At 41.9% G+C, this 13692-nt stretch overlaps 1 protein-coding gene across 4 annotated transcripts in view; it reads left to right on the forward strand.

Annotated features, from left to right (window-relative positions):
* Window positions 1-13692, forward strand: part of NCK2 (NCK adaptor protein 2) — an 89961-nt gene that overhangs the window by 24444 nt on the left and 51825 nt on the right. For all 4 annotated transcript variants that reach the window (XR_012234971.1, XM_073590475.1, XM_073590476.1 and 1 more), the window contains one exon: window positions 9602-9841. Coding sequence is in view for 3 of the 4 variants with exons in the window: in XM_073590475.1 (XP_073446576.1) it covers window positions 9616-9841 (226 nt within the window). In the remaining variant the exon portion in view is untranslated. The remainder of the gene's footprint in view (window positions 1-9601; window positions 9842-13692) is intronic.

Here is a 13692-nt window from a genome sequence, read left to right on the forward strand (position 1 = left end):
ATGGCGCATTGTCCTGCTGGAAAAAAGAGTTGGGGAACATTGCCTGAGCAGAAGGAGTCAACTGTTTTTCCAGGATAACCTTGTATGCGGCTTGACTCGTACGTCCTTCACAAAGATTAACCTGCCCAATTCCAGCCTTGATGTAGCATCCCCAGATCATCACTGATCCTCCACCAAGTTTCACAGTGGGTGCAAGACACTGTGGTTTGTACGTCTCTTCAGGTGTCCGTCTAACCATTAGATGACCAGGTGTTGGGCAAAGCTGAAAATTAGACTCATCAGAGAAGATTACCTTACTCCAATCCTTTATGGTCCAATTCTTATGGTCTTTGGCAAACTTTAGCCTGGCTCTCCTTTGCTTCTCATTGATGAAAGGCTTTTTTCTAGCTTTACATGACTTGAGCCCTGCCTCTAGGAGCCTGTTACAAACTGTTCTTGCCGTGCACATCACCCCTGCTGCCATTCCTTTTGTAGATCGCTTGATGTCATCCTGCGGTTGCTGAATGACATTCGATTAAGATGACGGTCATCCCGGTCAGTGGGGAGTCGTTTTCATCTTCTGCCGTTCTGTATCTGTGTTTCCAATGTCTGCAGCTTGACCTTGTTGTAATGGACTGCCGTCTTAGAAATTTTAAGGATGGAGGCAATATGACACTCACTGTATCCCTTTGCTAGTAAAGCCAGAATTGAGCCCTTTTCCTCACTCAAGACTTTTCTTTTCAACTCCTTTAGCAAGGTTAAGGTTAAGAGTGTGTAAAGCAGTAATCAAAGCAAAAGGTGGCTACTTTGAAGAGCCTAGAATATAAGACATATTTTCAGTTGTTTCACACTTTTTTGTTAATTATATAATTCCACATGTGATAATTCATAGTTTTGATGCCTTCAGAGTGAATCTACAATTTTCATAGGCATGAAAATAAAGAAAACTCTTTCAATGAGAAGATGTGTCCAAACTTTTGGTCTGTACTGTACGTACATACATACATACATACACACATGATCAGTAGTCCCCAACTTTCTAACCTTGAGAGCAACATCCAGCTCTAAGAGAGGGTTGCGAGTCATGTTCAGCTTTGAGAGATGGTCGCGAGCCACATCTAGCTCCCACACGCCCTCACATTAGTGGAAACCAAAGCCCCTATTATGGGTATAATGACAGCCAAAGCTTTTCCACAGAAGTAGTATACCAAAATCCAAGGGTTCCCACAATCCCCCCCCTTCAGTATTCTCCCATCAAACACTCTCACCACACTGTCATATCCAGCTTTAAGCACCTCTTCTGACCGGTAGTATCATCCCGTCTCCAGCGTACCATGCTTAAATTTATCTCTAAACCCCTAAGACCAGTATATGTGCATCCTGATCTGCTCTTCTGTGCCAGACTACTGACAAAATTCACCATTTTGAGATTTGCTCTTCATAGCTGTTTGCTAGACCTGAAGCTCATGCACCAAGCTAGCAGACAACTGCGAGCCACAATTCATAAGATCGCGAGCCACATGTGGCTCCCGAGCTACAGGTTGGGGATCCCTGCACTAGATGGAGGCCCCATGCTATCGCATCAGGAGGGTGGTAATGTCACGATAGGGGGCAGGCTTTGCAGCCTTGAGAATCCCCCCCCCCCATGTGCTTGCCCACCTATCCACTCTCTCTTTCCCCATGTGCTGACTTCTCCCGTCTGTGCTCGCTTCTTTGACCTGTCTACCCCATGTGCTATCCCCCTTGTCTGCTGTCTCTCGTCTGTGCTGTGTTCTCCCCTCATGTGCTGTCCCATTTGAACGGTCTCCCCCCTGTGCTCTGTTTCTATCACTCCTGTGTCTTGACCGTGTACAGAACATATCACAGCTCCTGGGCAGGGGAGGAAGCAAAAGACAATACTGACGTGACATTACAGCAGGAGATCGCAGAGGATACATTTTGTGAGGTAAAATATTGTTTAAAAACAGTCAGTGAAATATTTTACCTCACAAAATATATCCTCTGTGATCCCCTGCTGTAATGTCAGTATTGTCTTTTGCTTCCTCATCTGCCCATGAGATGTTGTATGCTCTGTACACGGTCAGACACAGACAATTTTTAAAATGAACTTTAATGTGACTGGCTTCCTCTGCCTATAGACACGTCGCGCATCTGCCGCCGGGATCAGCCGAATGATTCACTGCACCTATGCGGAATTCGTGCAGGCGCAGTGCGACAGTGTTCCGCTGGTTGTACCACGCAAGAGGCTGTGTGTTTGTGTGGTGCGACGGTGTTCCTCTGGTAGTACCGTGCAATAGGTTGGTACCAGCAGCAGTTTCCATATTGAGACTCCCATCGCTTGGGTGTCCCAATATGGCAGTCGGTGAACTTCCTCCGCTTGGAATTCTGGGATACGGTGACATCTGGACAGAACAGGAAATGAAACATTGCAAGGCAATTATATAAATATATATACACTGCTCAAAAGAAACAAAGTGATCACTTAAACAACAGACTATAACTCCAAGTAAATCAAACTTCTGTAAAATCAAACTGTCCACTTAGGAAGCAACACTGATTAACAATCAATTTCACATGCTGTTGTGCAAATGGAATAGACAACAGATCGAAATTATTGGCAATTATCAAGACACCCTCAATAAAGGAGTGGTTCTGCAGGTGGGGACCACAGACTACATCTCGGTACCAATGCTTTCTGGCTGATGTTTTGGTCACCTTTGAATGTTGGTTGTGCTTTCACACTCATGGTAGCATGAAAAGGACTCTGCAACCCACACAAATGGCTCAGTGCAGCTCATCCGGGATGGGATATCAATGCGAGCTGTGGCAAAAAGGTTTGCTGTGTCTGTCAGCGTAGTGTCCAGAGGCTGGAGGCACTACCAGGGAGACAGGCCAGTACACCAGGAAACGTGCAGGGGGCCGTAGGAGGGCAACAACCCAGCAGCAGGACCGCTACCTCAGCCTTTGTGCAAGGAGGAACAGAAGGAGCACTGCCAGAGCCCTGTAAAATGACCTCCAGCAGGCCACAAATGTGCATGTGTCTGCACAAACGGTCAGAAACTGACTCCATGAGGATGGTCTGAGTGCCTGACGTCCACAGATGGGGGTTCTGCTCACAGTCCACTAATATATATATATATATATATATATATATATATATATATATATATATATATATATATATATATATATATATATATATATATATATATATAGTGTATAGTTTTTAATAGTAGTACATCTTTATTGAGCTAACAAATCCGCAGACCAAGCCACATCCAAACCTGCTTGGCAATCCGCATGAAATGCGCACAAAAACGCACAGAGTTTCTACTGTTTTCTGCCAAGAGATGCAGAATCTGCACAGAAATTTCCCCATCCAAATGCGCATTGTGCGCACATAGCCTTAGTGGTGTCATTCCTGACCCGTCACCTCTTCCCTTCACAGTAATGTTTTTCATGGGCTCATTAGACACTTCATTACAAAAGATATGGTGGTGATCCAACCATTGTCTAATCTTTATGCATTTTTTTTTTCCTGACACAAATTGAAGTAGGAGTCTAAAAAAAAAGTCCTAGAGGCCAGTGTGAAATTTGCAAGATTTCAATTTCTTTAGTTTTAATACAGATTTTGCTATGTGAAAAAACCCCCCAGAATGTATACATTTATCACAAAAGCTGATGTAAAGAGAACCTGTCAGTACAATTTTGTAGTGTAAAGACATCCCTCAAAGGACGCTGTAATACTATGTTGATAACTTTGGTGAAGAAATCCGCTTTTGTGATTCTCCTTTAATCACCATTTGAAGTTTTCTGCTTATTACATTTCGGTGCACAGGGGCCGGACTGTACGCGGGGTCTTCTCCCTGTCTGTGATTTCCCTCCACCTTTTCATTTAAGTTGCAGTACTTCCTTCTCTGAACTAGTTCCCTGACCTGAACTGTGTGTTTTAGGGGAGGTTGCACTAATTCTTTGTAAATCTGGAAGATTTATTTCCTGGCTGGCCTTGAAAGCAGCACAAAATGGTACTTGAACAAGTAGTTTCAGTATGTATCAGTTTTGGGTACATCAAGAAACAATGTTCCATATTGCTGTGTTAGAACAAAATGCTATGCCACCACAGATGTCTTTAATATACCTACAGTAGATATAAGATGTCTATGTACCCCTGTTTAAAATGACAAGTTAGTTTTTCTTATGTAGAAAAAAATCATACTAAGAAGAATACCGTAATTTCAGAGCTTTATCTACCTTTAATGTCGCCCACAATCTGTACAATTCAGTTAAGAAAAAAACCCCTGAAATCTTTTTGAATGGAAAAAGAACAAAATGAATGCGCTTGCATAAATATGCACACCCTTAAAGGGAATCTGTCACCTTGTTTTTCCCTTATGAGATGCTGCCACCACCATCAGGGGCTTATCTACAGCCTTCTGTAAAGCTGTAGATAAGCCCCCGATGTAACCTGAAAGATAAGAAAAACAAGTTTTCTTATACTCACCCGGGGGCGGTCCGGTCCGATGGGTATCACGGTCCGGGTCCGGCGCCTCCCATCTTCTAGCGATGATGTCCTCCTCCTTGCTTCCTGTCGTGCTCCTGCGCAGGCGTAATACTCTGCCCTATTGAGGGCAGAGCAGAGTACTGCAGTGCGCAGGCTCCGGGAAAGGTCAGAGAGGTCCGGCGCCTACGCACTTCAGTTCTTTACTCTGCCCTCAGCAAGGCAGAGAATTATGCCTGCGCAGAAGCCGCGACAGAGGCGTACTATTACGCCTGATGTCGGAAAGGGCTTAAAGATGTAAAAAGTTCTTCTTGGCATTTTTTTTGTATGCTAAAAACCTGACCTTTTAAAGGGAATCTGTCACCCTTTTTTTGGCTTGCAGCTACCAGCATAGACATCGGGGGCTTATCTACAGCATTCTGTAATGCTGTAGATAAGCCTCCGATGTAACCTTAAAGATAAGAAAAACGAGTTAGATTATACTCACCGGGGTGGGCGGTCCTGTGGGTGTTGCGGTCTGGTCCGACACCTCCCTTCTTCATGCGATGACGTCCTCTTCTCCTGTCCTGTAATGGCTGCGGCGCAAGCGCACAGCTCTGCCCTGCGGTGCACAGGCGCCGGACCTCTCCCGAAGCCTGCGCACTGCAGGTCTCTGCTCTGCCCTCAACAGGGCAGAGCAGTGCGCTTGCGCCGCAGCCATTACAGGACAGGAGAAGAGGACGTCATCACATGAAGAAGGGAGGCGTCGGACCGGACCGCACACCCACCGGACCGGACCGCCGACCCCGGTGAGTATAATCTAACTCGTTTTTCTTATTTTTCAGGTTACATCGAAGGCTTATCTACAGCATTACAGAATGCTGTAGATAAGCCCCCTATGTCTATGCCGGCAGCTGCAATCCAAAAAAAGAGTGACAGATTCCCTTTAATGAGAGGGCGTGTAGACCATTTACATCAACGATACCTTACCTATTCCCCTAAAAGAATGTGTTTTAAAGTGATTAGAATAAGCTGCTGCTCACATTGGCTTAGTAATTTCCATTATTACAGGTGTCATAAACGATATGTGGGATTCATTGGGTGGCATAATTAGTCAAAATTCTGATATGTTTACAGGAAAGAGCTGTGCAGTAGGTTATATTGTTCTGGCTTTTGGAGAAATACAAAGGCTTTCTTTTACTTGCACAGATCTATATTATGAAGACTTGTTCATCACCCTTTATTTTATTTTTTTATGTTTGCCCATGAACTCTGCTAGACCCAGACAACAGGTGCTCTGTAGCATTTAAGACTGAGGTAATTGGAAATATTGATTTTGTTATCTGCCAGCCATTTCTGTACTTCAAGGTGTGTTTGAGGTCATCATCATGTTGTGTTGTTTGCCAGTACCCAAGTGATTACTTCATGCTCCTGGCTTCTTTAATTCTGTTCTTTTAGGCCTGTTTCACACACAAGTATTGGTAAAAATCTATAACAATGGTCCAAAATGCAGACTTATTATAGAAGAAATTGTATTAGAATGACATTGTTATTAATATTACTGATATTTGCAAATGTCTTGGACTATGTTCCCATGGTAAGTATTTGGTGAATGTTTGATGTTGCATGTTTTCTGCAGCAATTCTGCACCTAGTTTCTACATTAGGTTACTTGGGTTTTTTTCCATTGCATTTTTAGAGTGTTTTGATACTGGGCAATTTGTCTCTTTTTGCGATGTCATATTTATGTTTGATTCTTCCTGGATTTTTGCTTTCATAAGATTGATATGAAACGACAGCCAATACGTATTAAAGCGGCGGCCGCTAAGGGTGCTTATTGCCTCATCGAAGCAAAGTATGGAGGAGCAGTGCCAGCCTTAGGAGGTGTATATATATATTTTTTTTTTATTTTTTTTTAACTTTTTTTTTTTTTTACTTTTTTGTTCCTCTGTTGGCCTATTAGTAACGACTTGCTCCTTAGGGTATGTGCACACGCTGCGGTTCCGCAGCGGTTTTAGCTGCGGTGTACAGTACCATTCAAATGAATGGTAAACAAAAACCGCTGTGTAGACCGTGCAGATAAATCCGCGCGGATTTCCTGCGGTTTTGAAACCGCAGAAAGAATTGACATGTCAATTCTTTCTGCGGAATCTGCAGCGGGTTCCTATCTCCACCATTGTGGAGATGGTGAATCCGCAGGACCAAACCGCAGGCTAAACCGCAGATAATCCGCAGGTCTTTTGACCTGCGGTTTTTGCAAAATCCGTGCGGATTCCGCAGCGTCTGCACACACCCTTAGTGGACTACCACTGTGAAAACTGTGTCTGCAATACAATAGAAAGTAGCTCTTGATGCTTTTACAAAATATTCACTTTATATGTTCAGGTCAAAACACTCAGGCTGAGTTCACACGTAGCGTTTTTTTTTTGCATTTTCGCGGCGTTTTTAAACGCCCGATTTTGCCGCGAAACTAAAAAAAAAATCCCATGCAATCCTCTGGCATTCCGCACATGCTGTGCTAATGCTGTGTATTTTTTCGCAGCGGAATTGCATCGCAGAAAAATACGCAGCATGTTCATTCTTTGTGCTGAATCGCGGGAAAATTCGCACACAGGAATGCATTGTTCCGCTTACTTTACATGTGGCTATGCCCACCATGCGAAAGTAAGCGGAACATTTGCGGATGGTACCCAGGGTCTGGAGGAGAGGAGATTCTCCTCCAGGCTCTGGTTACCATATCCCTGTTAAAAAAAAAAAAAAAAAAAAAAAAAAAAATTAAAATAAAAAATCATGTTATTCTCACCTTCCGGTGTCCCCTTGCAGCGTTCCCGATCATTGCAATGCTCCCGGCAGGTCCCGTTCCCAGGGATGCCTTGCGACAATAACCTTTGATAACGTTGTGGTCTCTCTAGTTCCATCTATTGAAAGTAGCGATCCTAAAAGTCAATATCGACCCTTTAACGAGCTTTGCTATATGACTTGTGATAAGAGCCCAACCAGAATCTCATTTTGCAGTGTTTCTGGGTGTTGCCACCACTTTTGACTGGGATGTAAGGGGTAATGTTTCTCCTTTTGGAGAGTGACTTGTCTGGTATGCCAATCTAAGGAGATTTATCAGCCATACATATAATGCTCCTCCAACTAATCTCTTGTAAATGCAAGCTTTTTGTGCAAGCTGCACTGCTCCCAAAAAACCACCCTATACACATTATATGAAGGCTTGCTGACCATCTGATGTGTATGGGGGCCTCATGACTTTCACTCCTAATTATTTTAATTATTTTGTTTTCAGGAAAGATAAGTAACAGAGCTTAAACAGTCCACTATCTCTTCTGACTGCTTAATACACATGAACACTCGGCTCAGCTGAGCACTCAAGAGTAGAGATGGGCGAACCCGAACAGCAAAGTTGGCTGACCGTACCGAACAACTGCTGTTCAGTCACAGACACCGAACATGGACTTCATCGGGTGTTTGTCGTGCTGTCATGTGCATGGGGTGACCCCACGCCATTTTTTTTTCTAAATTAATTATGTAAATGATTAAAAAAGCAGCATGGGGACCCCTCTATTCTTGATAACCAGTCTTGCTAACACTGACATCTATGGGTTGCAACCCCCTGCTGTCAGTTTTGTTTGGCAGGTTATCATAAATACAAGGGAGCCTACCCTGTTTTTTGTTTTTTAAATTATTTTATTTTTAGCGTGCCGGCTGATGAATACTCCCATCAGCCTCCGCCTGCTCTTACTCTTATTGGCAGCAGCAGGCGTCGGTTGATGGGAGCAGTAGTTCCATCAGCCCACACCAGTGACCGAAGGTAAACTATTTATCTCCAATCACAGCTGCGGGCTCATGCTATCGTGCATATGGCAGCGTGGCAAACGCTGGATGTTCGGGCCCCACATTCAAGTGAATGGGATCTGGGTACTGTTCTGGTACCCGAAACCTAACTTTTTTTTTTTAACTGTTCGGCCGGACAGTTAGCATGTTAAACGCCACAGTAAAAAAATATATATTTTCAAAATATTCTAAAATCCATTGTTTTTGTTTTTTGAAATGTCAAAAAAGTGTCATTTTCATGTATATCAACCCTCTAAAGTGACCACTCAGTGACGGGGCAACAAGATGTGTATGTGTGATATACAACATATATAAACAGTACGCATAGACATGGCAGTGTAGCCATTATGCCAATATCTAGTTTGTAGGCAAATGCCATATAAGCTTTTCCTCTTTAGTTTTATATACTGGAGCACTGCAGGAATATTTTGTTAGCAGTAGTAAAGCACTAGTTCGGTATAATTTGAATGATTTTGTCATTTTGAGTTTTCAGATAAATGACATTTTTCTGCTACTAAAGAAATTTGTTTGTAATTAGACTCCATTTTTTTTAGATTCAGGCTTTTAGAAATATGTTGTTATTGTGTAACACTTAAAAATAAAATAATCTTCACGATGTAACATTAAAATTGCATTAGAACAATTTCGAAATGACTACGCTACAGATGAGCAAAAAGATCCCCACCACCGTGATCTGGTGCAATACACATCATGATGTTGTGATGATCTGTTTATGGTGAGAGTCTCCTGGGAAGCAAGTAGTGTAAGTTCTCAGCGTTTTGGTCCAGCACAAAATTGGACGCTGGACCAGGGTAGTGGTGAATCATCTTGCTCAGCATCAGACTGCACGTGTTTTTCCTGTTATGATCTGATTTCTATTTTACATTTTCATTGGATATTTTTGTTATTGCTTTTTTATAGGTGTTGTACAGGACTTTGGGTATTGAACACCTTATTCTTAAGATAGGTCATCAATATCAGATTGATTGGGGTCCACTACACCTTCAGTCAGCTTTTATCAGATCTTGCGGTGGCCAGAAGTAAACAGTGTAGTGAGCCGGCCAGGACTCCACAGCTTCGTACACTGTGTAGAGTCTGTTCTTGGGTACTGCAACTCAAATCACACTCACTTCAAAGTCCTGGACGACCCCGTTTCAGGCACTTTTAAAAAATAGATTTGCTCATCGTATGAAAATAAAGATGCTAAAAGATGAAAAATAAAAGTGCATTAACACAGTGTGCGTTTCTTTATTAAGAGATATCTGAATTGCAATCACTAATTCAGGTTTCTAACTTTTATCAACAGTGACTCCATGAAAAATGACAGAGGAGGTCATTGTTATTGCCAAATGGGATTATATGGCACAACAGGACCAAGAACTTGATATTAAGAAAAATGAGCGCTTGTGGCTGCTGGATGACTCCAAAACCTGGTGGCGAGTTAGAAATACAGCTAACAAGACAGGATATGTACCATCAAACTACGTAGAGAGGAAAAATAGCCTAAAGAAAGGATCACTGGTTAAGAATTTAAAAGACACCTTGGGTAAGCCTCGTCTATGTTTTTATGGTATATCAATAGAATATGCAATATAAGGGTTTGAGTGGTGGGCAGCCAACTGGTGAAACAGCCACAGTCATGAAAGTTCTGAAAAGTGGTTGCTTGAAGGCTCGTGCTTACTGCCTAATGTTCAAGACAAAAAAATAGGTGCATGTGTAAAAAAATCAATGTGTCATACACATCTCTTGTGGCAAGTAAAAGATCACTGGCATATGGTTAAAGGGAATCTGTCACTAGGTATTTACTAACCCTGTCTAAGAGCAGCATAATATGATGTGTCGCTTAGCTGTTTACTGTCATTTTGATAAAATCACTGTCATATCTGCTGCAGATCCAGTAGTTTTCTGAATCACTGTCTTTTATGCTGTAGATCTAATAGTTATCTGAATGCTGAGCTCTGTATAACCCCATCCATTCCATTGATTGGCAGCTTTCTGCCCATGTACAGTGTAAGCATGAAGCTGCCAATCAGTGGTGGTGAGAGCGCAGGGCTGTGGAGTCGGTAAGCCAAATCTGCGACTCCAACTCCGACTCCTCAATTTCCCTTCCACCGACTCCACGACTCCAACATATATTGCTTATATTTAAGTGAAAAATTTGTTGTAGTACAATGTGAACATCAGACATTTAATCATTTTTATGATACAATAATCAAGACATTTATATAGAACATAATATATATTTATTGGAATACAACTTTAGAACACAAAAAACTGTAATAAATTGTAAATATGTAATACACTATGTAATATCGAATATATATATCACTATAATAAACTATGTAAGTGGCAAAAAACAGTTTTCAACAAAAACATACTAAATAACATTTGTGCAGTCTATGAATTTGTTCTAAGAAATAGAATTGCCTCCATCAGATCCTCCTTCATAGATGACCTCAAATCTGACCTAATAATTTTAAGGCCAGAGAACAACCTCTCTACACTAACTTGGGTTAGAGGCAAAGCCGTAACCACATGGGCAACATCTCTAACAATTTCCAAGTATAAAGGAATTGCCTCATGCACAGTCAGTTTTGATGAACAGTTGAATTTTTCTTTGAGAGCAAGTGAAACATTTTGCTGAAATATGGTCAATCTGCTTGCTGTAGGAGACGGAGTGAAATCTTTTTCCTTGCAGCAATGCTTTGCCTGCTCCATATCATCCAAATACTTGTCAAAGTCAAACTCCTCATCTGATGAGGATGAAGATATGGCAGCAGTAGCACTGTCAGGACCCAAGTCCTCTTGCGCCTGGCAGTCCTCCTGTAGGCCACTCATCCTGACTGAGGTAGCAGTTAGAGCTTCTTTTCCTTTAGTAAGCTGTTGATCATCAAGCAATATACGATGACTTGGGTCCACATAAACAGCTGCCAGAAAAATTTTATTTTCCAATAGCTGTGTCTCTCTCCGTTTCATTGAAGCAGAAATGCCATCTACGATTAAATCTCCTCTTTGGGACAGTCAAAATAGCAAGTTCTTCCACTCCCTCATGAAAATGCCAAGAGTTAAATCTTCAGCTTGTAATTTTTTAGTCATTGTAAATAGGTGATTAAGCAATTCCTTCAATTCAGCCACCTGTGTCCATTGACCTTCATTTAGGGTTACCTGAGGGTTCGCCATATCTATAAGAAACTTTTAGCCAGGATCAAAATTAGGGGGGCAGAACCTCATACTGTTCTGCAGAATCTCATACTGCACACCTCAGCAGCTGCACACCCCTACACTTGAAAATAAAGCCTGCACCTTAAGATATGGTGAATGCAGTCTATTTATTCCAACTTTCAATTGATGTTGATGTGTTACTGAAGATGAGCAATGCCTGTCCTGGGCGTCCTTTTGGGCAGCTATGAGGTGTACCTGACTGGTGCTAAAAAAAAAAAAAAAAAAAAAAAGGGGTTAGTCGATGTGCTACCCGGCTTTCATTCTTTTTGGTACAGATAAGATATGGATAAATGGATAGAGAGAGCAGATTTCTAATCTGCTTTTGCTATTGAAAACATTATCTATGAGCTCAAAAACCTTTCAGGTGATGCGGTTTTTTAAAAAGCTGATCTGCTTTTGCAGCTGAAAAATGTATCCTCAAAAAACGCAGCAAAAACGCTGTGTGTGAATGTAGCCTTAGATCAGGAATAGAACAGCCATTTATAGGACACTTCATAACTTTCCCAAATTCCTATGAAAAATATTCAGCACATTCTGCATTGAACTACTGTACCCAATTTATTATATATTTTAGGAGTCGGAGTCGGACCATTTTATACCGACTCCACGACTCCGACTCCACAGCCCTGGTGAGAGGGCCATACAGAGCATACCTGGCAACATGTTTACTAGTCCTCTAATGATGATCTTGTCAGTGGGGTTCTAGTCTTCCATTTAAAAATCGTCCATACCGGAATCTGTAAGATGATATATTATTTATTGATCATGCCAGCATGGAGAGAGAATGATGGCTGGACAAGATGTCAGCACAATCATCTGTCTGCCCCAATACAAATTCTTTGAGTTTAAATAGTTAAAGAAATGAGGAGAGTAAAATACAAGGTTTACTAAATAGTACACATGTTAATCGTATGCTTGACCATCAGCATTCCTTATCTAGTTACCTGTAAAAAGGATGACACCTTTATTTATACGTAGACAAGGAAAGCCAGCTAGCAATCCCAAGAGGTACACACATATCTAGTCTTCACAATACATCAGCTGAATAAAGTTTCTATAATCAGAACATTATTATTAGATCAGATCTCCTGCTGCTAGAACAGTGATTTTATCAAAACCTACAGCAAGCAGCCCAGTAAGTGATGCATCGCTGGAATCAGGGTCTCTACATTATGCAGCTCTATGGCGAGGTGTTAAAAACCTGTTGATAGATTGCCTTTAATATAAAAACAACTGTCAGGCTGTGTTCATGGATTTGAACATTCGTAGCTGTACTTGTATGCAATAAAATGGTATACAGTGGGGAAAAAAAGTATTTAGTCAGCCACCAATTGTGCAAGTTCTCCCACTTAAAAAGATGAGAGGCCTATAATTGACATAAGTAGACCACCACTATGAGAGTCAAAATGAGAAAACAAATCCAGAAAATCACCTTGTCTGATTTGGCAAGATTTATTTTTCAAATTATGGTGGAAAATCAGTATTTGGTCATTAACAAAAGTTCATCTCTATATTTTGTTATATATCCTTTGTTGGCAATGAGAGAGGTAAAATGTTTTCTGTAAGCCTTCACAAGGTTGGCACACACTGTTGGTGGTATGTTGGCCCATTCCTCCTTGCAGATCTCCTCTAGAGCAGTGATGTTTTGGGCCTGTTGCTGGGCTGCACGGACTTTCAAATCCCTCTAAAGGTTTTCTTCTGGGGTTGAGATCTGTTAGCCTGGCTAGGCCACTCCAGGACCTTCATATGCTTCTTACGAAGCCACTCCTTTGTTACCCTGACTGTGTGCTTGGGATCATTATCATGCTGAAAGACCCATCCACATTTCATCTTTAATGCCATTGTTGATGGAAGGAGGTTTGCACTCAAAATCTCACGATACATGGCCCCATTCATTTTTTCTTGTACACGAATCAGTCGTCCTGGTCCCTTTGCAGAGAAACAGCAGCAAAGCATCATGTTGCCACCCCCGTGCTTCACAGTTGGTATGGTGTTCTTTGGATGCAACTCAGCTTTCTGTCTCCTCCAAACACAACGAGATTTGTTTCTACTACAGTCGACATTCTCCCAATACTCTTCTGGATAACCCAAATGGTCTCTAGCAAACTTCAGACGGGCCCTGACATGTACTGGCTTAAGCAGGGGGACACGTCTGGCACTGCAGGATCTGAGTCA

The sequence above is a fragment of the Dendrobates tinctorius genome, unplaced genomic scaffold, assembly GCF_039654945.1.
Source record: "Dendrobates tinctorius isolate UK_male_01 unplaced genomic scaffold, ASM3965494v1 ptg000117l, whole genome shotgun sequence".
Lineage (NCBI taxonomy): Eukaryota > Metazoa > Chordata > Amphibia > Anura > Dendrobatidae > Dendrobates > Dendrobates tinctorius.